A 27218-nucleotide genomic window follows, 5' to 3' on the forward strand; every position below is an offset into this window, starting at 1 on the left:
TTATTTTCAAATATTTTATTTAGAGAACTATGAACTATTTTCTAATAATGCCCTTTACATAGTTGCATCTATAGAAAGCTAGTGGAGTGAGAGCAAAAAGAAGTAGCATTATAAGAACCTTCCATCACAAACAATTGGTTTATCTACAAAAGTAAACCAAACACAAATAAATCGAAGAGAACATTACATAAATATTTGCCCTATCAAATAGAAATTCAGTGTCAGAATTTGGCATTTAGGGTTGATTTGTGAGTGTAGGAAAATACAGTATGCAGTTAGTGTACAGAGCACTACAGCTCTTCATTTGTCTAGAAAGTTATTGGTAGAATGTAAACAGAGCATTTCTAATGATATCCTCAAATTAACAGATCATAAGTCATTGAGCCAGGAGTGAGGGAAACTATCCTAGTTTTCTACATGTTTGGCAGCCACTAGCTTTTTACAGGCTGCTGTATATGCGTTTAATTACATCAGCCTCTTCCTTGTCCAGGATGCCCTTGTCCACGTAAGCATCAGCCTGCTCGTCAATGAAATCTCTCAGCTTTGAAAGATCGTAGTCTGAAAAATAAGAATTCATTTGTACAGTGAGTCATTGCCATTACACTGCTTCACCTTAGAAACAATGTAATTCTAAAGTTTATCCAAGAAACGCACTTTATCCAACGTGAAGAGAATTTAATACAAGTGCAACTTGTGAAAACAATGAAAAAAACCCTACCATCTGCACAAAGTCTTTTTACACATCATGGCCCTTTTAATATTGAAAGGGAATAATCATCTCTTGCTGTTGATTGCTTGCTGGCAAATGCTAAAGACAGACTGTTTTCTGGTCCAGAGATCTGATGTTCTAGTCTGCATGGCAAAAACTGTTGTTAAAACCCTATTTTCACAGTTGTCATGGATTCAAAAGAGGGTATTAAATTGACTGTTTCCTAAAGAAATCCCAGTGAATTTCCCACTTATTACAAACATTTGTAGTGAAAAGTCACTAAAGCAACTTCCTGAAAATAAAGAACATGCTTACCTTGATACAGAACATAATATCCTGACATGAAAAATACTGCAGTGAGTATTCTTTCTGAGACTGTCAGGGTCAAAGTAGTCTTTGACAACCTTTGTTTATTAGTCTTTCACAATCTCCAGTACAGTGCTGAGAGGTCCTTCCTCCTTTTCCAATAGATGGGTGCTGCTATGTAGCATGTAGGCATTAACTAGCCTTCTCCTATGCCAGAAAACATCACTATTTTCCATGAAAAGAAATCTGCAGTAGAGCAATCTTGAATAAAAGGGTAACCTATTGTGTAGTCATAACTCTGGGAACAGATCCAGTGTATTTGCACAGAAACATGATGTAAGTTTTGGTTACACAATTTAATAATTAAATTGTTAGCATCACAAATTAGTAGTGTGGAAAACATCTGTGTCTCTTAACGGCCGATACTAAGTTAAATGAACTAATATATTTCACAAAAATAGATACATCCTGATTTTTTCAGTGTAAGTTACTTATTTCATGGATGGAACCTTCAGACTATATTAATACCAATTTTGTGATGTAGGCCCATGTATATAATCATATATCAATAAGTAGAAGGACCTTCTTTCAAACTATACATTCTTAGCAAACCAGGCAATAATGATTTTCTGTCTTTTTATAGTTGAGTGACCAAAACTGAGTAGAAATAGAAAGATGTTAAGAAGCAAATTAATGCTTGCCATCGTTTTTATGACAGTATAAGGAAATTTCAAGTGAGTAATACAGAAAATTGATATTCATAACTCCCCACTCCTGCAGAAGTGTCTTCCTATATCTGAGTTAACATTTCATGTCTGGTCTGTTACAAGCACTACTGAAGAAGATGTTTGGGTCTTCATCCTGTCTGAGTAACAGAGACAAACAGTACCTAGCAACTTATCATTAAGGCTGGGAGATTTCATTTATGTTGACAGAATGAGAGTCTCCAGTGAAAGACACCATGGAATGGAAATTAACTGAAGAATAAACACTAAATTAACATAATATCCACATTATTTGCATTAACATTTCCAAGCTTATTTTTCTTCTTAGAGTTGCAAATACTATTTTAGATCATTAAGTGGACATGTGAAGGTTTAATTACTACACATTTTATGAGATTATAACCATTATGATATTTTCCAATTCTGGCTAATTTTTATATCTCATGGCAATTTAATTGGATTTTTTTCTATTAACTGATACCAGTTAATTTATAATACTTATTTAAAACCTATTAATTTTTACAAGTAATTAGAAAAATCAGTTTTGATTTGTATTCACCACAACAGCTGCAACATTACATTTATCTGTAAAACTGCTATAGTAAATGAAGTGAGCTCTTATTTGCATATTCAAAACAAGCCACTTGCCATTACAATTAATGATAAAATTTACTTTCATTCCTAAATGGCTACTGTTAGTGTCATGAAACTATAAACTACCTAAGTATTTTGTGAAAAACCTGAACCTGTTAGTTGCATGTATTAACTGGGTGACTCACAGTTAAGTTCTTTGGAGACTAACTGGAATAGAATACCCAGCAGCCAGTGTCTACTTGTGGGAGTGATGTTAATTTACACAGAAGAGGAAGTGGTTTTAGAGAGCACTGGTTTCAGAGATGAAGCCACATCTGGGAGATACTAAGGACAGGCCCACAGAGCCTATAGATTGTATATATGAAAAACAGACTTTGGACACAAGCCAATCAGGCTGAAACCTGGGCTTTTGACAAGTTTCTCATTAAATCATACAGACCACTAAGTTTACTTGCTTACTTAACAGGAAAGTAATATTTTTTTTAACTGGCAAAATGCCAGTTAACATTTCCAGTGTCATCAGTCATTGAATGAACAACAATTTCTACTGAAATTCATACAAAATCAAGTTTCTATGAATACCTGCCTGAGGAAAACCTAAAGCTCTTCAAGTATGTTTGGTGAGTAAAACAATCCATGAACAGGTGTGGAAAAGATTGGCTATTTTAATACATAAATTTCTTGTGAACCACTTTCCTACCATCTCCCAGGTGCTAGCGGGAAGTGAGAAAATGATTGATGAACACATCAATACCACCTAATCTTGTACGGAAGAAATGCAGCACAATGCATTCACAGTTAGATAAGCTTACCCTGCCTGCACTTTCTTTAACATCATCTCAGGAGACCTGAATTAGCATTTTACAGAAATAAGAAGCATAGAAATGCACAATAAAGATCACGTATCAGAAAAGCCAGAACACTGTTCTAGTTCTGTCATAACTTACACTTACTTTCAGGGCCATTTCCATTGCCAGAGGGCAATAAAGATATTTTAGTGCAAATGAAAATCCATCTACACACCAAGCATCTATCTTAATGCATTCACAGGCACATAAAATGCTATTGATCTGCAGTCACAGCCATTTTCATGCTGCAGCAGTGCAGAGGGGAGGTTACTATGAAGAGGAGTAAGGAGCTGCTCAGTCACCATGCGTGATACAGAGAAATAATCATACATGACTGAGATCTAATTACTGTAATGAGTGCATTGGTAAACAGAAACATGTATTAGAATTGTCAGGAAAACTCTTGAGCAAATAGATATGCTGCTGCTAATTGCCATTGCTGCTATGATGTGGAAATGATTTTAGAGATGGAAAAATTTTTAGAAGGTCCTTCCTGTTAAGGAGGTTTCTGTATAGGCAAATTAATGTGTTGGGCTGTGGGCATGCACTTATCTCTGAAATGTAATTCATATGTAGTTCAATTCACAGAAAGGGTGGCTAGATTACCCAGGGCTAATCTCATCTCAGATTCTCCTCTGCTTGGCTGGTGCAAGGATCCTTCTTGTCAGGCCCAGTCGTACCTAAGGGATTGATCCCTTGGCTAGGAACCTTCACTTACAGAGGGGGTGATGCCAGAAGATGCGGCAATGGCAATGAGAAGGGACAGAGGGCTGGTTTTAAGTAAGATCTTCAGGGCAAGATTGGTATGGATAAAGAAAGATCTGAAAAGTAAAATGGAAATCCTCCCCCCTCCAGCTGTCACACAGCCCTGCCTCTGAGAAAGTCAGATGGTGGAGCAGCTGCTAAATGTGCCCTGTGCAGCTGCTTCAGTCACTGCTCTGCTTCTACACAGCTTTGTGTGAGAGCAACAAGTCATTACAGTTGATTTGGGCTGTAATCCAATGTATTACACTGTTAGTGACATAAATTTGTACCTTACCTGTTTATGGTAATGAAACAAAACTTGTTGCTTTTTGTGATACCATGCACAGTGCTAGTCAGATATGCTGCACTGTTCTAGACACATCCAGACATTTAAAATACATTTATCTCATGTACAAAATGGTAGTTGAAAGATGTATTGAACTAAGAAATGAAGCACTAGACAAAACTGATGTCCTGTTTCCCAGTGACAGCAGACCACCATGACTACCAGAACAGCACTTCTAGCTAGCGAGTCACTGTCTGTTCTGTGACCAGCAGCTGTTCAAGCCAGTTTACATAAATTTGTCTTAGTTTACTACTTTCATTCATTGATTTAACTTTTACATGACCTGAATTATTTAACACCACTAATTGTCACTATAACCTAGACAAGCACAGTTTCACATTATTATTTAACTTACAGCATACTGCTGCCTTACACAACACAGTTTAAATTGCATGCTTTATAATGTATATGGTGCCCACCCCAATGTCAAGGCTTTTAATGTCATACCTTCTTTGTTACCTTGTTTGTTGTGGTTTTTTAGCCATTCTATGTTCTTCCTGATTGCTTCCAAATAGGCCTCAGCTTTCCCTAGAGGAAAGGGTGAGAGAGAAATTGGGCACTTAGATAAATGATAATGCAGCTTGCTTAACTGAGCACAACAAACGCAGATTAAACCTATTCTTGGTTTCTGTTTAAAAGCTGAGTCCTGTCAAGCTTAGTCAGGCAAAAGTCCCACAGATGGCTAGCAGGTTTTGCCTGTGCAAGATGAGTCATCCACGAACTCAGAATCATGGCTTTTTTTGATCTTTCTACATAGCGTTTGGTGGTAGGCATATGGGGATCAAAAGCAACCTGTAACTTCTTGATCATCATAATTGTTCAGCAAAGATGAAGTTGCTAAGACAGCAAGGAATAACTTAGATAAGGCTGAGAGCTTTGAGAATCTGTTCATGTACAACTGTCAGAAAACTCCTCCATAGAGTAGTGCTAAAGACATATAACAAATCTAAGATTGTGATTATTTCGGAAAGACAAGTTGAAACACAGCTATTTCTAATTTACTGAGATACAGCATGTATTGCAATTACCATGATAATTCCTTGTTATAGCTGAAATTTCAAAGTGATGGCTATTTTCAACCAGAAAGCACACAGGACAGAATTAGTTCAAGGATTACCTAATAAGGTTCCTAAGCAAATATTCCAGCTAATGGGTTTTGAATTCTTAACTTGGCTGGAGCTTTATTGATGTAATGTTCTTACATTTGTCAGGGAAAAAAAAATGCTAGTGTGATTAGCATGTAGTAGAAGGCTACTACTGCCAACTATGCATGTCTGGTGCCATTAGTAAATGGATATTGTCTATACCATGATTTTTCATCTGGAAGCACAGGATTAGCCTTATAGTAAGTTACTCTGTGAAAGAGCAAAGGGCATTGCATGATGAGACAATGAACTAAATAAGGATCCAATTTAAATTTCCTAAAAGCTATTGGGCTTTCAGAACATTTTTCTGAAAGTAAAGGAAAATAACCTGAACCAAACTGAACAGACACATTTTCTTCAGACAAGAGATGCTATTTATCACTTCCAGCAGGTGACAGTTTTTCTTTACTGTGAAATTAGGGAGCTATCTTGAGCTATTTTTTATGCTTAAATAACCATTGCTGGAAAAGCCACCTTCTATCTGTGAGTGGCTGATAGTTTACATGTCTGCATTGCCCACAGGACTGAAACAGGTGACCAATGAACTACAATCTACTGTAGCCTTGATTACTGCAATTCATTACTGAGCACGTTGCTGTGAAAACATACATCCAAATAAAGTACAGGCATAAACCAGCATCAGCACAAAATAGTTTATAAGCATTTTTTTTAAACAAATGGACTATAAAATATAGATGTTTATGCTGGATCTTTAGCAATAAGAGCACACTGAAAAGTTTTCTGCACCAATAAACATCCTCTTTCAGAAGTTCATTACTGCAAGGAGGCAGTGTCCTCTGCAGATTTAGTTTGAGAGATAGCAGCTGATTTGTACCCCATGGACAGTCTTCAGCTAGTACAATCTAATGTAGCATGGCACATGGCATTATGCTTGCTATGATACTAAAAGTAACACTGTGCTAAGTTTTCTTATTGAGACAGTAACTTACTGTAATAGGTTCTCAAAGTTATGCAAAACATATTAATTGCTGATGTCCCTTAGCCTCTGCCAAGTTGTGTCACTTTGCAGAACTTTTCAGTTCCTTTCATTAACAGCTTGTTCTAACACAAACTAGAGAAATCAGTGAGCTTACTCAATACTGAACATCCTGATGAGCTGATTTCACTGAAAAAAAACACATGTGAAGGGGTAAAATCTCTGCACTTCATTTTGCTCTCAAAAGAGGCTGTGAATTCTATAAAAGATTATGGCCTTACTCAGCAAATAAGTACACTTATGAATCAAGCTGTGGTGTGCTGACCCCCAGTAACCACAAATTGAACATATTTATGCTAACATAATGGAAAAACAATACCGAAGGTAGGAAAATGTTCCGATCACTTGGAGAGTACACATGTAGCAAAAGCAATGACTCTTTTGTACCTCTGGGCTTTTCACTGTTTCCTGCTGCATTTTGTTCTTCATTTTTTGTAGAATCCTTTGAAATTTCATATTCCTTTTCCATTTTAGCTGCTTCTTCTTTCGTACTGTCTGCTTCTTCACTACTTTTGTCTAAAGTAAGAGCAATTTTGTATCAAATGTATTAAAAGCACTTTTAAATCACATCAACACAATCCCTAGGAAGTAAAATATTCTGACTGATGATTGAAGAAGAACCTCACTGGAGTGGCTCAGAGTGGTTTCTAAAGCTCATCTATACCCCAGATCTTTGGAAACAGGAATGCCTGCTTCTGCTCTTTACAAACAGTAGCTGAACACAGGTGACTAAAATGTAATAATATGTAGTTCATAAAGGCACATTACTTTGTGCAGAGAAAAGTAAGAAATTGGCATTTGCTAGATCCAAAGTTGACAAAGATTGGGGTTTTTATTATTTAAGTTTTAAAAAGCATTGATACCGCTTGCTTTTGTATGTGTGTAATGTCTGCATTCTACAGAAGAACAGTTAATATACTTCTCAAAAATTAGATAAGTAAAAATAACTCTTGTGTGTTTTGGAATCCAAGCTGTGGCTACAGGTCCTTGAGGGACTGTATCTTTAAAACTGGTAGTCTGGCTTCTAAAGCAATTAGCATGCTTTTAACTGAATATGTTAAAAAGATGTGCTATCCAGGAAAGAAAACTATATAATAAGTACCTGCTGGTAGCTTTGGTCTGGTTTTCGTGGAAGGATTCTCAAGCTTCTTCTTTGTCTGCTCAGCTATCATTGTATCTAAGTTTTCTGGAAATCAAGGCAACACAAACCCCAGTTATTCTTCAACAGATATGATCCAGAATCTATACTAAATTCTCTGCAACACTGCTTTGAATGGGAAGGAGAAATCTAAAGTCTTCATCCTTGCCTCTGAAGAATGAATGCACTAAGAGAACAAACAAATGGCTACATGGAACTTTGGTAAATCTTATTAAAAAATATTAACAACTAAATCATGACAAGAGGTGCACCAAGTAGAGCCAATATTTATAAAGACAGTAAAATCTGCATATATATATTCTAATAATTTATATCACATAAGTCACAAAATGTAAATAACAGTATCTATAGCAATTTATTCTGATGACAGCAATGAAAGGGTTTAACCTTCAGAAAGCATACAAGACTATGAAATATATGCTTCATCCTGGTAGGAAAATATTATCTGAAACTGCTTACCTATCTGGATTTGATATGATTTCATTGGAAAAAGAAGTCTAATAAAAGGTTTAAAATTATATTTAGATGAAATAAATCTGTAAATGAAACTGACTAAAACACATTTTTTCAAAGTTGAAGTCTAGCATTTACCTGAAAACCCAGTGGACAGCTGTTGCCATGTATACAGCTCTAGAAGCCTAGACAATGTATGTCAATGCAAATTTCAGGAATAATTTGAGAGTAAAAGTACCTTTTTTATCAAGAGGGATGTTTTAGATGTAAGCATTATATGCTTATGTGTTGGGAGAAAAAGGTTCTTGTGATACAATGCTTTATAGATATTCACAAATACCTATTCTAAATATCTAAATATTCCAAATATGTTTTCTTCATCAGGGACTGTAATGATAGGACAAAGGGTAATGAGTTCAAACTTACATAGGGGAAGTTCAAGTTGGATATAAGAAAGAAATTCTTCTCTGTGAGGCTGGTGATGCACTGGCACAGGTTGCCCAGTGAAGCTGTGGCTGCCTCATCCCTGGCAGTGTTCAAGGACACGTTGGACAGGGCTTGGAGCAACTGGGTCTAGTGGAAGGTGTCCCTGCCCATGGCAAGGGGTTGGAGTTAGAGGATATTGAGGTTCTTTCCAACCCAAACTGTTCTTTTGATTATATAATTCTAAATACAGAACATCATACAATGCCATTTTTCCTCAGTCATATTATGGACATGGTGTCGAATTTTCTTTCCCTTTGTTAGCTTTTTTTTTTAAGCTTCAGTTAAACATGGATCCAAAATTTGATAGATGTTGGTGGGGTATTTTTGAGGAACTTGGTTTTGAGTTGTCAGTATTCTTTCTATATGGACAGATAAAAGAGTATGAGATGTGGTAACTGTTGTAAAATAGATATTATAGGGCAAGAAAATATTTTAGATTGTATCTTCTGTGTAATGCCAACATTTTATCCATCAACAAGGAGCATCTTTTTCCATCAGAAAGATACTCAGCACTGAAACCTAAAGACTAGCTTTTTAGCAAGCACATCTCTCTCCATGGCAGATCACTGTAAGCAATTCTGCCTGCCATCTGACCAGAAATCACATAATCCTGTCTGCCTGAGTCCTCTGTATTGTTATTTACATACAATGTAAACATAAGCAGTTTTTTTTGGCACCCTGCCTGATTGCACCCAGACAATTCTACATCACTTTTTTTGTGAAAACTTATCATTTGATACGTGTCCTTTTAATGTGAATTCTGAACTTGCCGTATGCCCTAATATAAGCAGGTCAGGGCTGGGTTACAAGCTGGATCAGACAGACTAATGAAGAAAAAACCAAGCCAGAATTACAGTGGTGGTATTGATGCCTCACTAATCACTTGATCCAAAGCTTATTGAAAGGACTGTAAACATCTCTTTCAGTTGAGCTTAAGATGCTATTTTTTTATCCTGAACCAGTATCATACTAGTATTCCAGCAGGAATATAAGGGTCCTTCTGTTGCAAGGGGCACAGTTTTTAGAATAAGATTATACAGCTAAGAACTTAAAAAGTATCACTGATTTTAGACCTTAATACAGCAAAATGTATTAAAGTAGGCTTAATTTTAAGTATAATAGCATTTTAAAATAGGACTATTTAGGTGTTTAAAATGCAACACATACATAAGTGCATTGATTCCTAAGTGCCTTTCAGGTCCTGTCATGAAAGTGTCTGCATTTAGGCACTGCTGCAGTAAGACTGTATTACCAGAAAACAAAGACTTCACCACAAGACAGATTTATAACCCACTGAGGCATCTTTAGATTTAAATGTCTGCATACTGATAATATTTCTAGATGTTTTTTATGATGTTGATAGTGTTTAAAAATTGTACACATCCACATACAGCACGTGCTACTGAAGGCAATAGGATTTATACTCCTCCCTTAGTCAGTTACTTCTATAAACACCATTGGGAATTCTGACTTTTTTATTTGGCTAACAATTTGAGTTCAATCTAAGCGTAATAAATAATACTTCATAGAATCATAAAATGGTTGGGTTGGAATGGACCTTAATGATCATCTAGTTTCAGCCCCCCTGCTGTAACATGGTAATGTGCAATGTGTTCCAGCCATATGCATTGTATAGTTACATTGTGTACCAAGTATAATATGGCAGTGTTGACCACTAATAATCTAAGCTCTGCCATTAAATCCAGACTGAATATATCAACTATATTCTATTTTAAAAGCTTATTTTGTCACTAAAGATACGGACAATTTACTGTGACAGTCATTTTAATAAGGACTGCATTTTACAGGAGAAATAGTGACACTATCTTGCAACCTGGGTGGCACATCAACATGCATCTCAAGATTTCATAAGCAGCTGTATTTTCTGTGTGACAGAGGAGTTAATTATGTAAGCCTGTTCATGTTTGTGGGGATTATGTGGTGTACCTACATATGTATCTTTGAGAAAATATTACCAGAGAATACCAATTGTTTCTGAAGAGGATTTATTGTCCTTTTCTCCCCCTTTAGAATTACCTGTTTTGAACAGCTGGTATTGTTTCAAAACATGTTTGTGCCTGTCATATTTGGCTAGGCCAGGGCTAAACAATGTTTGCTCTGAGTTAGGCTGATGGAGTGAGTCATCTTCTCAACTGAGATATGCCTGGCCAGCAGCTAAGCAACTGCATGTCCGATTTGGAGGTCTAACAAGAATTGATTACTTTTCCGGTATCGTTTCCCTAGCAACACGACTTTTACAGAGGAAGAGTTTAGAAAAGTACTGACCTTTCCCCAGAGCTGGCCACTTACTTGAAATGGCACTAATTAAAACAACAGAACAATAACTACTGAGCTAATGGAAGTGACCTACGTTGGTAAAATAGGTCACTCCTCTGGCTGCTGGCTTTCTGCAGACCCCTATAATCTCGTCACTGGAACCAGACACCAGGAGTCAGAAGATCTGGCTTCTGCCTTGCCTCACTTTCTAACTTGCTCTTTTATCTGGGATGACTCACTGAAGCATTCATGCTGCAGGAGGGCTCCTATTTTGAGCAGGCATTCTGAGACTCCCTAATCCCACATTCTACAGGCACTACACACCAATAGATCCTATTAATTGCAGCTGAAAATGCAAATTCCTAGCAGTTTTCAAAACTTGTAAGTCCTTTGAGTTGGGCATCCAAAAATCTGAATTGCATACAGACAGAATGCTTATCTGTACTCTGGGAGAAAGCACTGTGGTAACACCCTTCAAACCCATGAAAAAAGACACTGTGAAAAAATATTACAAACTAAATTACTTTGTTCTTATTAGAGAGGCAGAAACCAACGTACCCATCCAAACATTTACAAATTGGTAATGGAAGCCTGAAATGGACCCTTCTCTATAGGGCCCAATCTGTCTGTCTATAGATAGACAGATTTACAGTGTTTTCTGCACTCTTGTGAATCTTCCTGCAAACCGTTTTTTCGTCTGCATAATTGTCTTGCACCCGGGAGGCAATTTCACATTCTATCCTCATCAAATTCACTGAAGCTGAGATTTCATGTCCTTAAAGTTCCACAGAAAGACCTGCTTTGCTGCTGTTTTCATACACCATAGATGGGCTGTGTTTGTTAAAGGAGCAAAAAGGATGATCATGGTACCTGAGAATCTTAATGATAAATAAAAAAATTAGTTTAATGAGGTCATACACTGCAGCAAGCTTCAGCTGGAAAGCTTTGTGCTGATGATTGCTTGTATGAGATGCACATATTTCATGCATTAAAAAAGCACAGTTCTCCCAGGGCTCTGTCTCCTGCAGTAGATGATCCTTAAGAGTTCATAAAGCTTTTTTCCATCTGTGACAAAACTCAGGACATTACAGCATTTGCTTGTGACTACTCTGTGGGGAATAGCATACCTGATTACTTCTTTGGCCAAATCTTCCTTTTAGTTCACATGAGCGCGGGTCCAAGAGCTGTCAATATCCACTGATTTTCACCAGTGTAGTCAAAAGCAGAGTTTGACCTTTAGTTAGCTCATGCATGTATCTTCCATTTGTCACATAAGCTGCTTAAACTGTGATGAACAAGAGAAATCCCTCCATTGTGGAATTACAGATGGGTCTCAGGCTTGCAAATCTCCTGTTCCTTTCTAACTCCCTGCCTTACAAGATACAGCATTTTCTTTTTGAATCTTCCTGTTTGACAGATTTTTCACAATGGTGCCATGAGGAATGACATGTTGGATGACAAACTCAAGGTAGTGGCACCACTTGTAAATGCATTGCATGCAAAATAGATGGTCAGAGAGATTTGACATACAAACATCAGCAGTATCACTTAGCAAACAGATTAAAACCTGTTTCCTTTGCATTGCTCCAGGTCTCCTAGAGCTGTGTGGTGCAGTCCTTTCCTAATCCTTTTCCATTCTGAGGCTGCTACATGGCCTGTGTGCACATTTTGATAGCATGCACTTTAAAAGCATGATGGTTTGGGACTGAAGCAGCATGCAGCTGCCTCTACTGCAAGAGTGGGATGGAGCTTAATTCTGAAAGTTCAGTGACACCTTCTTTACCCTGCACCCACATCATCATCTCAAATCATAACTTATGGTCTCGGTGCTCAGCTGTCAACAGAGATACTGAATTCAGAAAGTAAGGGGATTTTTTATGCAGCTATTAAATACAGTGAGAGAAAATAAAAGCACTGCCCTCCTTTCTTTAGAAATGCAAGCCATTTGGTAGGATGCAAAGCCTAGATTTTCAAGCACTAAGCAGTAAGAGACACTATGAAGATGAAGATTTCTTACAAAGTATCCAGTTGGGAAAGCATAGAGGAGGCAGTGAAGGGAAATGGAAGAAGAGGTAATATATTTGCAAGAAAAAGCTGCAAACATAAAGGGTAGATAGTGACAAGCAAAGGAATGAACTGTAATATATTCATTCTGACTCTTGGACATATGATTTGATAGTCATGTAATAGGATTACTAATTCTTTTTCTCATCACAAAACTACTCTGGATTTCTCCCAGAAAGACTCCTGAGAAAATTTAGATCGTATGGATACTGGAAATACCATGCTCTCACTGCCACTCTCAGGTGATGCCCACTTTAATGCAGTGTGTGGTGGTCCTGGTTTTTAAGACTTGGGAGGTTAGCTGTAATAGACTTTTCACACCATAGCTACCCATTTTTTTCCTCTGCACTAAGTCTGAATGAGAGAAAACAGGTGATAAGATTTAAGCAATGGGGGCGACAAAACATTCCAAGGCAAAAGTAGCATGGGACAGACATGGGTGAGGCATGGGATAGAGCTACAGAAAGAAAAGCTATAAAGTTGCAGTGGGGTCTGTGATTAACATACTTCCTAGGTTCCAGTCTTGGACCTTTGCATGCTCTCTGTCCCCACATCCTTTTATCTTACCTTCATGCAAATTCGTCTCGGTTTTAGCTGTATTATGAAATACTGTCCATGCCTTGCATTTCCCATGTCAAAATGAAGGAAAGAACAAAAGGTTCACATGATACTGTCCATTTAACACTTGCAGCTTCTGGCACTGGTTTAGCCACACCTTCACTCACCCCTCTGAAATCACATGGTCTGCGTCAGGGAGCATCTGCTTCTGGTAACAGTGAGTAAGGGAAGGTGATGCCAGTCCATGCTGTGATCTGCTCTTTGCCTCACACCTTTGGCTCTATGCCTGTTCTTACCTAAACAAACATCAGGATCATATATTTGGCCTGTAGCATCTGTGCTGATGAGAACTTCAAGCATTAATGACAGTATTCAAACAAGTCCTCCTTGACCAAGAAAAGGCCAGATTGCACTTACTATGCACTGGCCTATGCCAAGGAAATTGCAGAGCTCTGTCTTGATCAGAAGTGAAGCTGTGGAGTGCAAATGTGAGAGGCAATTTGCTCTACAAAGTGCAAATGTGAGAGGCAGAACAAAATAGCAATTACATATTCCTTAGCATGCAGAGGCAGGGACATGATAAAAATCATGTTCACTAAAATAGGGGACTTTCTGCTTCTTCTATTTCCCCTGCAGTCACAGGGGGAATTTTATGCTGCCTCAATCTGTCTGAAAGAGAGTATTATAGTAGAACAATATGAAACAGTAACTTTAGGAAAGGACAAACTGATGAGTGCATATATACCTCAGCAATAGCTTACCAATGAACCATCCACCTCCCTATCGCTAGTGCACCTAGTTTATTGCTAGTGCTATCCTTAAGTTTGCCTTCTTTCCAATTGTCCATGGAGAACAAATGATGAGGTGGTAGAAGAGGTAAATAGAGGCATCTGTTCATGTCCATTTCTAACCAACACAATCTCCTACTCAGTCATGGGGGAGAGTGTGGATTCTGACAGTGAGTCAGAGCCAAAGAGAGGTGGTGTGAGAGATGGCTTTGGTTTGGTCTATGCAGGGAGGCAACTGTGACTCAAACACTGCATGCTGATGAGCTGGAGCAATTTCTCCATTTCCCTCCTAATTAAAGGGGGGTTTGCTTCCCACCCAGTCTGCAGTGGGCTGTGTGTTGTACACTGGCTCCAGTCAGTAAAATTCTCTACTACAAGGAGGTGAAAAGTGGGATCTCCCTCAGAAAGAGCAAAGCTATGTAGTGCTTAAACTTAATTTTCTTCCCACACTTTGCCTCTTTTCCAACTTTGTTCAGTTTTGGAAGATACAGAGCCCTGATTCAGAAACTGAAAACAAAATTACCAACCTCAATCATGTGATGTGATAAAATATGCAGTATCATGGTGAAGCTTCTGCATTTCTGTGAGAGAGAGAAGTACTGATGGCATAAGTTTGTGCTACATGTACCAGTCAATAAGCGAGAACTCCACGCAAGAATACAATGTGCACATAAGTAATTTGCATTTCTAGGGTAATAGTTCATCGGATAACACAACTTTCATTTGGTTGGGGTGGCAATAGATATATTTGCTACAAATCTACTCTTGTAAGCACCTTACAGCAGGAGAATATAATCAATGTACTTTTTACAAATAGTCCATACCTACACAGTGGTGCCTCTTAAGAATTTGTCTAGCATCTCCCAAAGCTCTCTTTTAGTTATGGTCCACCAGGCTCTAATTAAAAATATTTCCTAGAATGATTCTAAAAATCACTCATTATTTTGGTCTTATTGGTGGAATATGATTTACAAATACATCTGAACAAACTGGCAGGAACCATTTGTTCCTACTTCTAAGCTGACAATGATGTTATTAAAATGTATTACAAAACTATAGTTTACATAATTACTACAAACAGAGCTTTTACCAGGATGGTAGTGGACTGGTATGCTTTAATTTTAAAATTAGCTAGATAGCCTGATGTATGTAGGAAAAGGCACTCAGTACACAAAAATTCCTCTTTGTGTGGTGTTGACAAATATTTTCCTTAATATTTATCTGCCTTGTGATAGATGGCTTTGCTAGAAAAGCTCTCACAGTGAATCTCCACCATGACACTGCTCAGCAGACAGAAGGAAAATGAAGAAAAGTATGGTATTACTCCCAAACTAACATTCAAACAGCAAAGTACCTACACAATGCATTCCTTATTCTGCTCTGCTGAAATCAAAGTGAGTGACTTGAAAAGCACTTTTTCTCTTGAAGCACTATGAAGGACAGAGCCCCTTCAGTTCTGCATGGAAAATACAGTATCAGCTATTTATTCAACAGAAACAGTCTGAACACCATGAATAATGAAATATTTTATGCTGAATCAGTCGTAACTTCTCTGAAAGTTTCTTCCTGCTTTTTTGCTGGTCATTATGTGGAGAGATTCCAACTCTTTCATTCCATTCTGTCACTGCATCCTTGCCAACAGCAATCATTGTTTCAATAGCTACCCTAAGTCCCTCCTAATATTCAGCCTGTTCAGTGATAACAGCCAGTGCCTCCGGCAGGCTGCAGCAAGCAAAGAGAGTACAGCTGTTTGGGCAGCATTTGCTGAATGCTGACAACCAACCCATAGGTGGGTAAGCTGATACCACAGTTGGATCTAATTAATAAGACACCTGTGTAATCGAGATCCTGTGTCATATGATTAATTACTTTACGCTTTCTGTACCAAGAATGTCATTAATTTAATTGCAAATATGATATTAAAGCAGCTTTCAATCTTCAGAAGGCAGATAGGCTTTCTAGAAGGATTTCTGAAAGCCTTTGAGCAGGCTAGACATATATCATGAGGCCTTCACTCCACAGAAGAATTTGTGCCCAGTACAATAAAATACATCATTTATAGTTAATGAAGTAAAGAGTGATGGAAAATAATGGCATTTTGCCACAGCAGGGCAATTATCACATATGATGCATTTCAGCTGAACATGGTTTATATCAATTTGTTACAGCCTGTCTTTAATACTTCCAGAGCTATACTTTCTGAATAGATACCATAAAAGGTAGGCAGTACTTTTTCTCATTGCTTTCTGGGTTCTTAGTTACATATTTAGCATATGGAAAGATTTCAAATTTCTATTTAATATTGAATATGTATATTAAAACATGAACTTCCCCCTTCTTGCATTTGTATGTATGTGCATGTGTGTTTTTTTTGCACCATGCTGCAGCTAGATCCTTTGTAACTTAAAGCTAAATCTAATAAAATAATTCACTGCAGCAGCAAGATACTTTCCCCTAGAGTAGGATACAATGATGATGACATAATACTGTGGTTTCCAAATCCCAAACCAGCTGTTACTGGTATATGCATTCAAAGTCACTGTCTCTGCATCTGTGCAAGAGGCAAAAAAGCTTGTGACTTGATTGAGTAAATGATTTATTATTTTGAATGCATAATTCAGGGACATAGCTTATGCATGGCTTCAGCCACAGAGTGGGGAAAAGTAATTTAGGCAGCTTCCTACTGTAATAGAACAGAAAAAGGATATAATCCATCTGCACAGACCCAGTATGCAAAAAGCTGCCCATTTTAAAAATTGTTTCTTCTCTCTGCCAGTCATTCATACTAATTCCTTTATCTGCTATAAATAAACACAGCTGGGCATCAATCCCCTAACCTAAACTGCACCAGAAACACAGTACCTATTCAAGTATTACTGGGTATATTATGATGTCACTTCTAGTTGAATAAGGGTGGCAGTGAAACTGCTGCCATGCTTAGGGGTACTGCAAGAAGCTAAGATTCTCCAGTGCTTGCTGTTCTTGAATCTTTGACAGTTTTAGTCCAATAAATGAAGGACAGTTTTAAAGCAATTTCTAAAGTCTAAAAAAAAGAACACCACAGAGGCAACTTGAGACCTATGAGAAAGCTTTTTCCACTACAGTAAAGTTGCTTTGATGGAGTACAAAATCCATCTCTTCATAAATCACTCATTTGCGAGGCAGAGTCTAGATACATCAGTTGATAGTCGTACTTTAAATCCAGACTGAATCCAGACCTCTGAACCTAATCCCTGCCTTCCGTACTATGTCATCATGGCAAATTATTTCCAGGGATACGATTCTATGATACAGTATTTATTTACTCAAAGTAAAGCCAATGTGAACAACTGCCCTGAATTTTAGCAGGAAGAAATGTATCCCTAGTGTAATTCCATTATCTGAGTGGTCTTGCATCAGGAATGAATTTAGCCTATAAAGTTTTGGTACAAGACTATCAGTGAGGGCAATATATGCTCAAGTTGTATCATCTTCATTTGTAGAATGCCACTGAAACCACTGAGCTTGTAACCAATAATTTCTTTATCTTTCTTTAAATGTATAGTTAACCAGAGAAGTAAAGAACTGAACTGTAGCAGAAATTGTAAAAACATTGTAAAATTCAAGGACTTCTCACAGAAAATAAAGGGATAATCTTGGTTAGAGCTGTAATGAATTCTTTACAGAAGAGGTGCAATCATGAACTGAACGTGAATTATGATACACTGGATTTCTTGCAGCCAAGTAATTGATAATCCAAACAGTTACAGTTGCATGGATAAACCATGTATCTGCAATGGCCCATATCAAACAAGCCAGCAGAAATTGTGAAAGATCACTGCCAGTCCCATCTCTGTAATGGGCTGATTGATGAAGCTGAGAAATTGCCCTGATGTAAACAAAACCTTTTCAGGCTAACCCAGACCAGGAATACTTAAGAGAAATAAAAGGTTTGTGCAGAGCTTATGCAGATGAGCCCTCCTGTAGCTTTTGCTTGTTTATCTAGAAAGGCTACCAACAGTTAACAGAAAAGTTTGCAAAAACCAGGAGAGGTGTGTGAAAAAGCAGAACAAAACAGAACAGCACCAGGCTGTTCCAACATCCTTCTTCAGGGAATTTCACAAAATCTGCATAGCCAAAGACTCTAAAACAGATCCAGGAGAAAGTGCTTCAAAAACTACTCCTGTGCCAAGATGTAATGCTTTCCATGGGCAGGAGGAGTTTTATTTGGTAGAAGACTAGCGTTAGTTCCCATCTACTGTAGCTACTTACAAGTGACACATGAAAGGTACTGAAGTGCTGGAATCTTTTCAGAAAATGCAGGTACCTGATCCACATCAATATAACTGAGCAAAACACTAATCACATTAAAGCCATTGAAATCAAGTGTGCTTCACAGGTGTGAAAGTGGAATAATCTTCTGAATACATGTCTGATAAATAACCTTTCCTTCATCTGATGGAAATATTAAAGCAGTTTGGAATTCAACATTGCTATAATGAATGATGAGTCATTTCCAAGTACAGCTTTAACATTTTGAATTAACAAGTCTAAAACAGGATTCATAAAAGCAAAAAAATAAAAGATGATTACCACTATTGATAAAATAAGAACATAATATTAATAACACTGTTGCATAAAGCATGTGCTCTCACCCAGATAGGAAACCCCTTCTTCTGGTGTGATTGTTCCGTATTTAACCATCATCTTCACAAAATCAATCAGGGTTTTCATAATAGTTATCAAGGTCTCTTTCTCTTTTGCCTCTGCATCTACATGAGGAGGTAAAGCAAAACTACTCAGACTTCAGGTAACTTGGAAAACTCAATTCTGCAGATTCTTCACAAACTTAATGCATAAAAAATTACCTACTCACTAAAGTAAAATGCTGTGCTGATTAGCAAAGAGAGCTCCTATATAAGTTTCCTTTTAAACTGCTCCTGCAAAGTACAGCTGAGATGAAGTGACTTGAGAGAGTTCAAATTGCTGATCAGAGGGCACATATAGGTTCTGTATTGAGGAAGATAGCTCAGAGATCTTTTCTCTCTCAGAGATCCACGAGTTCAATTACAAAAATACAAAGTATCTCAAATGAGATTGTTAGCATACACAATACCATGGCTTAGGTACTGGGAAAACATAATATTGCATGGTTGGAAGGATCCTGACTTGAGAATGGGATACAAAGAATGATTTTTCATTATAAAAATCAGTATTTCTTGCCCATACATATCTCTATCTTCACAACCATTGTTTATTAGATTTCTTTTTCCATTGTGTTTATCTGCTGAACAATATGACTCTCTTTCTGCATTAACAGCATGAAATTCCCCCATCACACAGTTTACACAAGCTCTTCCTGCACCCCAGCTTGTTGCTGAAGGACCCAACAGCGCCAGGGAACACTGTCAGGCAGGGACAGTCAGAAACATACTCCCAGCCTTGCTGAGGGTCAGCCCCTTTAGAGAGCTGCTCAGCAGGTTTTTTATTGCTGCCTGCAATTTAACAAATATCTGTAGGATGCAATTGGATTGAATCCCTTGCCCTCCAGCATGATGCAAGCCAGCAGGTGAACAGCATAAAGCAGGAGACAGGCAGAGGTGTGCAGCTAGTGCGACCTGGTTTGATTTGCCTGATAATCTGTTATACCCAAAATGCCTTTCTGCTTTGTGAGTAGAAAAAGAGAAAGAACAAGCATACAGAACTGCTATGGGAAAATGCAAAGAACAGGAAGAAGAATATGAAGTTTGTAGAATGGATTTGAGCAAAACATGCCCTCAGGTTCTAGCTCTCCACTCAGGTGTTTATGAGGACAGTTTGAAGCAAGATCAAGGCTCCTGCAGGACAAGGAATCTACAGAATAAATTGTTGCTGACTGTGCTGGAAAGAGTAGAGATACGCTGGCTGCAGAGGGTGAGAGTGGGTGTGTGGCAGAGCATGCTGACAAAGGGGCTGTGGCGAGGTGCCACAATCTTGCCTGGAATAACTGGAAGGCAATGATGTCTAGCACCGGAATAGGAAGAGACATGCAAGGCTTTCTTGCAATAAACAACAAATCTGTGGTTTGTGAAAAGGCTGGGTGGCTCAGACTCATTTACTGGTACCATCACTGGGAGAATTCTACTGTGGCTTACTCGTATCTCTGTTGGCTTAGAAAACACGGATGTTACTGGAAAGTTCTCTGGAGAAAACAATTTGCCAGCTTTTCCATCAAGCTGTTATGGGAAAGAATTCAGGACTCCTGAATCTTACAGCACAAGATGGGAAGGGCTACCTAGGTCACACAGTTTGCAGGTGTGAGTGCTGTTCTTCCCAGTGTTTTGCCATACTCACTAATCATTAATTACTGCTACTAATCATTAATTTCTGCTGTGCATCTTAGACAATGCTTTTAAAGCACATGGTCTTTTGGCAACTAGAGCAGCTGTGGGGAAGGGAAAGCATGATAACAAAACAGAGAAAATGCAGATTTTCTTTTTTCCTAATTATTCCTGTAAACACACAATGAGCTCACCTGAGTTGAGGCTTTTTAATAGTGCATAAAAGTTTGGAAAATATTGGAGGTCTTCAAATTTATCTTCAGAGGGCAGCTCATTTCTTCTTTCCAAGATATTAGATGATGACCATGTGTTATCCAGTGTATCATCGATTTCTCCATTAATGAAACTATCCTGATCAGTTTTGCTTGGTATCTCCATAAAAGACATAAAAAAATAGTATCTATAAGCACATTGCTTTTGGTGATAGAGTTAATAGAGCAGCCTTCCAGTATTTGAAGGGGGCCTACAGGGATGCTGGGGAGGGACTATTCATTAGGGACTGTAGTGACAGGACAAGGGGTAACAGGTTGAAACTTAAACAGCAGAGGTTTAGATTGGATATAAGGAAGAAATTCTTTCCTGTTAGGGTGGTGAGGTACTGGAATGGGTTGCTCAGGGAGGTTGTGAATGCTCCATCCCTGGCAGTGTTCAAGGCCAGGTTGGATGAAGCCTTGGGTGATATGGTTTAGTGTGAGGTGTCCCTGCCCATGGCAGGGGGGTTGGAACTAGATGATCTTAAGGTCCTTTCCAACCCTAACTATTCTATGATTCTATGAAATAGTACCAGCATCTGATGCCAACATTCTCCTAATTATGAGGTGAAGACTATACTATTTGCTCAAAGTTATTTCAATTTTGCATTCTCTCTCTCTCACAATTCATTTTTCTCCCTAATGGAATTTCTTTAAAAACACCTTTGTTTCCAAACTGAACTAATTTTTCCCTTAAGCAAAGCAGTGTATTGGTCTGCTTGTATGTTTGGCAGATGAATCAAAATAATTAGCTAAGAAGTTACCATTCTTTCCTGTTGCTTCTCTTTTGTATCACTCTCTGCTCTGCTTGGAGGGTAATCAAAATCTTCAGACTCCTTCTCACGGTCCTTCGCTTCATTTGCAATTAGCTGCTGCAAAACCTCTGCTACTTCATCTTCCAGGGTATAGGCCTGACTCTCTGTGATCTGTTAAAACATTTGTGCAGAGTACTTATATAATGTTGTGGTTTTCCTAGATTTATTGTCGATATGAAACTTGAGCTTTGTAAATAGGTTGCTTCAAATATGTTTGCTTCAAAGCTAAGCACAGACAAGTTAGGTTAATACATTAACTGACGGATATGTTTATACATATAGATATATACATGTCTATATTCTTATACAGATATATATACACATATACAAACACACATGTAATACGTGGGTATACATAAAAAATACCCACCTACCCATACAGCCTCCAGTAGGAAAGCGAAGCAGTATAGGGCTTGACACACTTGTTAAGAGTCCAGCTCGAAAGATGGAGCTGCAAGTGCAGTATACATGTGTATATACTTGTGTGCATGTATAAATATGTATTTTCTGCAACATATCAGTGGGATTCAGCATGCAACAGCTACTTGCAAAATCTATTGCAGGAAAGATAAAGTTTGTATTTGAAACTATAAGGATCCCATACTGCAGTGGCTAAAACCATTGAGACATCTAGAGGTGGGAGACAAACTCAGTCTTGCTAAAAATCAGTAACAATGAGATATGTAGCTCCAGCTAATCAGCACCATTATATGCTTGTTGATGACAATAATTAGTAGGTGAATAGGAATAGGCTCAGGCCTATCCCCATAAACATCCAAAAGAAATTATAAATACAAAAGATCTCAATGAGAATGAGAAATTACAGGAAAAACGAGAGCAGACATGGGAGGAGTACAGCCAGTGAATGTTTTCTCAACATCAGAAACATTCTACAGCTTGGCCTATCTTTTTGCAAAGCTATCACAGGAACAACAATATTATTGCAATGTGGCCAAATAACTCAAGAAGCTTGCCTAGAGCCTAAATCTCATTCATTTTCACTCAAGTCAGGAGGACACAGTGCTCATCCAATTGCTTTTTAAAAGCACATTAAACCGACCCACAAACCAGCTAAATGAAGTATTAAGAAGATACTTACTAGCCCCAGATTTAGAAGTTTTGAAACAATCTTGTCAAACACTCCTCTATCATTTTCCTCGTAAATTCTTGCAGCAATTTTTTGTACAATGTCTTCAGCAGTCAAAGGAGTGCCATCTAATTGATGGAGACCATCTGGATCATCTGAAAGGATTACAGTTTAACTGTGTGCTGAGTGTCCTAACTCATTTGGATTAGACATCTTGTAAAAGAAATATTTGCCCACGTCTTTTCCTCTTCAGAGCAAACCAACACTTTTTAGACACATTAGGAATATACTTTGATACACACTTTAGAACCCATTACATTGCTCCCGCTAAAAAGTTCTTTCTGTCCATTTTCCACACCTGAAAAATGCCTTTCTGACTTGTTCTTTTGGAAGAGCAAAGATGAATGTGGGGAGCATATTCCCCTGCTTATAGAAAAAGAATGTAAGAATGAGAGAATACTGCTCACATATCTGCTTACATGCACCTTCCTGGTATCAGCTTCCATTGTATAGCCACTTAGACAAAAACTGATCATGACAAAACAGCATACTATCTCCTTGTCTGGATTTCAGCAAATGAAATTTTAATTATGTAATCATTACTTATAGCAAATAATAACATCATGACTAATGGGAAAGTGAATATAATGAGGAAACCTTGGTCTGTGATCAGCATACTTTGATATAATTAAGAAGATCCTGAGCTAAACACTGCTCACAGCTCTCAGAGGGCTCACTTAAACTACAAGTCAATTAACTACTCCTGTAGTAAAAGCAAGTGTTCTTTGGCCTTTGGTAACTTTTAGTTTTGTGATGAAGAGAATTATCTAGCATTGCACAGAACACTTGGAACAAATATATGTGATTTAGCTCTATATAAAAGTGGATCTTCCTTTTAAGCCAGAATAAATATATTTTCATTTAAAAGCATGTCCTATTTTCCTTTCATCAAATCTAAATTGCTGAAAAAAACATAACACAAATTACACAGTTGGGTTTTACTCCACAGAAGAAAACTCTGAAAATCAACAGCAATTCTTTTGTCTTGTGTTTCAAAACCTAATTCTAGTATGACAAGGTTCCACTACTGGAAGTAATCAAAACTGCATTCCAGTAACAAAGGTGAGTGAAAAATTCATGACTGCAATCAGACTGCAAGAGAAGTCTAACCTAAAGTTCACCAAAAGATAATTACAGAATACCTTGGAATTTATAATCCTGCCCACTTTTAGTGGAGTCATAGTCATCCACAAGCCTGCGGTTCTTGGTGGAGTCTGCATCATCCATGGCCAGTTGCTGTTCATACAAAGAGCTTCTAATTGACTCCCTCTCCTTTTCATTCCTCTCTCTTTCTGCTACTGATTTTAGCAGATTCAGGTCATCGACAAAGGAATAATTCCTGAACTCTGGCTTATTTTCTGGAAAATATATCGATGCACACATGACATAAAATCTTACACCTCTTTGAATCCATTATAAATATTGGAAAGAATATTGGAAAGATGTTTTACCTGTGGGAGCTATCTTCCTATTCTTGTCTGCCTCAGCTTCAGCTATCTGATATACAAAGATAAAACAAGTAAAACAACAAACAGGCAGAAGGATCTCTTAATTTATCAATATCAGCAGAAGTCTTAATGCCTGATCTTCACTCTTAGTAAGAAGTTTGCCTTAATAAGTAGAACATGATTTAGCGCTTCGCACATTTTGTCAGTTCCATCACACCCTTTGTTCATAATTGGACAGCTGTGATGGGCTTTCCATTTAAAGATAAATGTCCGTTACATTTTCCCACTTCAATTAAAGCTCCTGCTATATTCCCATAGAAAGTCAATACAAAAGGGCAATACACCTGTGAGCTGCTGGAGCTGACAACCTGCTTTTGGAATGCTGGACAGTAAAACTCTGTGCCAGTTCTCTATTTTGCATCAAAGCCCATCAATATTTACTTTACTGGCAAATCTATTAACTCATTTGTTAAGCCTTTAGGATAATTCATGGATCTGGTACCTGAAGGCTCAAAACATTATGGAAATACCTAAACCAAAAAACATTGTAAATAATTTTTATTTCACTTACCTGTTCCTCCAGAGGTCTTTCTACACTTAATTGTCTGTTGTGTATAGCTTTATCTAGAATAAAAAACCACACACATATATACACTCATTTATATGATGCATGCAACTACAAAAGGACAGCATGTTTTTTCTTCTAGTTTTCTCTCATAAAACACAATCTTAAATCTGATGCCAACTGCTACTTCATGTAAAACAAATAAAAAATCAGTGTTCCTAGAAGAATGAGAAAATAAAAAAGTCAAACATTTAAATAAAGCATGATTGTTTGGGGCAGAAGGAGAGGTTCTGCAAAAGACATAGTACAAATAGAAATATAGACTTAGTAACCTCTTTCTGATAAGAAAACTAGTAAAAAAAAGAAAAGGGGGGGAGGAATGATGTAAAAGATAGACTAAAATAGCAATAATCGGATTGACACAACCAAGAGATTAAAAATCTCTTACATCCAGCATACCAGGGGAGACTGGAGTGAGAGACTTTGTGCAGAAACTGCTGTGGAATGGCTGAAAACATCTCTTGGAAAAGACTGAAACAATTCAGAGCTTTTCCCTCTACCAGCACCTATCTCTTCACTTCCTTATTAGACTGCAACTTCAATGGTCCAGTGTCTTGCACCAGTAATATTGTTTCTTTGGGATCTAATTGCTTTTAGTCAAGTGGAAGGAAAGTTTTTACTTTATCTGTACCCCGAGAAACTTTCCCCATTCATAGAAAATGGAGAAAATGTGTTAAGGAAGGCGCTTACCTTTGCCTCCGGGCTTCGGGAAGCAGTGCGCCCGGCTTGCCAGCAGCGACAGCACCTGCACCACGACGGCCAGCTTGAAGAACATCTTGCTGCCGCCCAGCCCTCTCGGAGGGCGAGCCTGGAGCGGAGCTGGGACCGCTGCCCGCGTGGTTCCTGCCCGCACCGCCCCGGCGGGCTCTCAGCGCAGCGCAGCGCAGGGTAGCGCAGCCGCTGCCCGGCGGGCGCTGTCCAGCGGTGCGGTGCTGAAGCCGGAGAGCGCAGCAGAGCACAGCCGGCCACCGCGCTCTGCCCCGCGTCACCGCGGCCGCAGAAATGGTCGAGACCGTCCCCGCGCCAGCCCCGGGCAGGGGGGAGGAGACGAGGGAAGGCGGAGCATGCGCGCCCCGCTCCGCGCCCGCTACCCCGGCGCTCCCGCTCCCGGGGGAGAGGGACCGGAACCTCCGCGGTGTGCCCCGCCGCCTGCGGGTGCAGGGCCACCAGGGGTGGTGCTGCGCTGCGGTGCGGAGCTGCGGTGCGGAGCTGGAGGCCGCAGCCGCTCTGGTAGCAGCTCTGCGGGGAAGCTGTGGCCGGCGCGGGGAGGCCTTGTGCGCACGCCTCCCGAGCTGCGGAAGTGCAATGCGGCTTGCAGAGGGGCCCGGGGATCACGTACATCTAGCCCAGACCTTCCCCCGGCAAAGGCACATCCATCGACGGGTGCTTTTCCTATAGAGAGGATCTCGCTCTTCAAAATATAGAATTAAAACTAAGCAGTAGCAGAGATGGCCACAAGCATGTCAGCTAATTCTGAACAGGTTCATAAATTAAAATTTAGCCCTTGCAGACACAGAGCATCAACAGATTCCTTAGAGATGAGCAGACATTTTCAGCGTTTTGTGGCAGAACAAAGGATTGCAGCAGGAGCTGTTTTCAGCACGATAGGATCGGCTTCCAAAACGGGAGATGACAGTGGGTTTTCTTCAAAAAAGACCTCATTATTTTGCAGTGATAGATGCATATGTGCAGGGGTCAACTGAAAATACTTCAACATCAGAAGTCTCAATACTTGCTAACTGCTTAAAAAAATGGCTAAACCCTCTATTTGGGGAGATGAAGAGGATCAGTGCTTTTGCAACTGAGAGCCAGGAACACGGGAACTGTTTAATCCCTTACCAGTGTATTACAATACAAGCTGGGAAGAACACAAAAATGTAGAGCAATAATTAATCGAACTAAAAGCACTAAAATTGCAATTTCTTTTTTCCCTTTTATTAATACTCAAGCCTTTGTATCTAATTTAGATTAAATAGTGACAAACCCTGATGCTCTAGTTTACATCACGCTCACTACTGTAAATTAGTATGCTTGTGATCCACAGATCCAAAGCAATAACTTTCAGATGTGCACCAATAACTCCATAATCCTTGCCTATTACTGAGCTCTTACCCTTGGATCTGCACCAGAGTTAGGATTTATAGGATATTTTGGTTTTGGTTGGCTGCATGTTAGAACAAAATAGGCTTATTTACACATTGCCTGGTAACCTACAAGAAAATTATTAGACTAAATTAAACTTCCCTCACTTCAGAAGCACAGAAGACAAGAGCTTCCACAGGAACATGTAGACTCTTCCCCTGCTGGCTTTAGCTTATATATATATATGTATATATACACATAGCCATCAACAGGAATCTCAAAACTGCAGAATATTACTGATATAGAAAAACAAAAAGATCAGTTCTTACTTCAATATTCTTAATATTCTATC

At 38.6% G+C, this 27218-nt stretch overlaps 1 protein-coding gene across 2 annotated transcripts; it reads right to left on the bottom strand.

Annotated features, from left to right (window-relative positions):
* SCG3 (secretogranin III) lies at window positions 1–25635 on the bottom strand. Of its 2 annotated transcripts, none has more exons than XM_013128239.3 (12): window positions 25475–25635; window positions 24731–24783; window positions 24163–24208; window positions 23854–24069; window positions 22664–22806; window positions 21514–21675; window positions 20693–20870; window positions 18834–18950; window positions 7517–7600; window positions 6802–6930; window positions 4732–4800; window positions 1–558 (listed from the first exon to the last, which is right to left on the bottom strand). In XM_013128239.3, the coding sequence occupies exons 1-12, from the start codon at window positions 25557–25559 to the stop codon at window positions 440–442; spliced, it is 1401 nt and encodes a 466-aa protein (XP_012983693.1). In that variant the 5' UTR covers window positions 25560–25635; the 3' UTR covers window positions 1–439. The 2 variants fall into 2 exon arrangements, with proteins under 2 accessions (XP_012983693.1, XP_005145945.1); XM_005145888.3 differs by having other exon boundaries at window positions 4720–4800.
* Window positions 25636–27218: the final 1583 nt, after the last annotated feature.

Source organism: Melopsittacus undulatus, chromosome 9, assembly GCF_012275295.1.
Source record: "Melopsittacus undulatus isolate bMelUnd1 chromosome 9, bMelUnd1.mat.Z, whole genome shotgun sequence".
Classification (NCBI taxonomy): Eukaryota; Metazoa; Chordata; class Aves; order Psittaciformes; family Psittaculidae; genus Melopsittacus; species Melopsittacus undulatus.

What these genes read in the sequence shown, in the direction of transcription:
- SCG3 (XM_005145888.3), bottom strand. Translation starts at nt 25,559, where the DNA reads ATGTTCTTCAAGCTGGCCGTCGTGGTGCAGGTGCTGTCGCTGCTGGCA. An exon ending in AAAGACCTCTGGAGGAACAG is followed by an intron (nt 24,209 to 24,730) that starts GTAAGTGAAATA and finishes TTTGTATATCAG; the next exon opens with ATAGCTGAAGCTGAGGCAGA. An exon ending in AACTTCTAAATCTGGGGCTA is followed by an intron (nt 21,676 to 22,663) that starts GTAAGTATCTTC and finishes ATGTTTTAACAG; the next exon opens with ATCACAGAGAGTCAGGCCTA.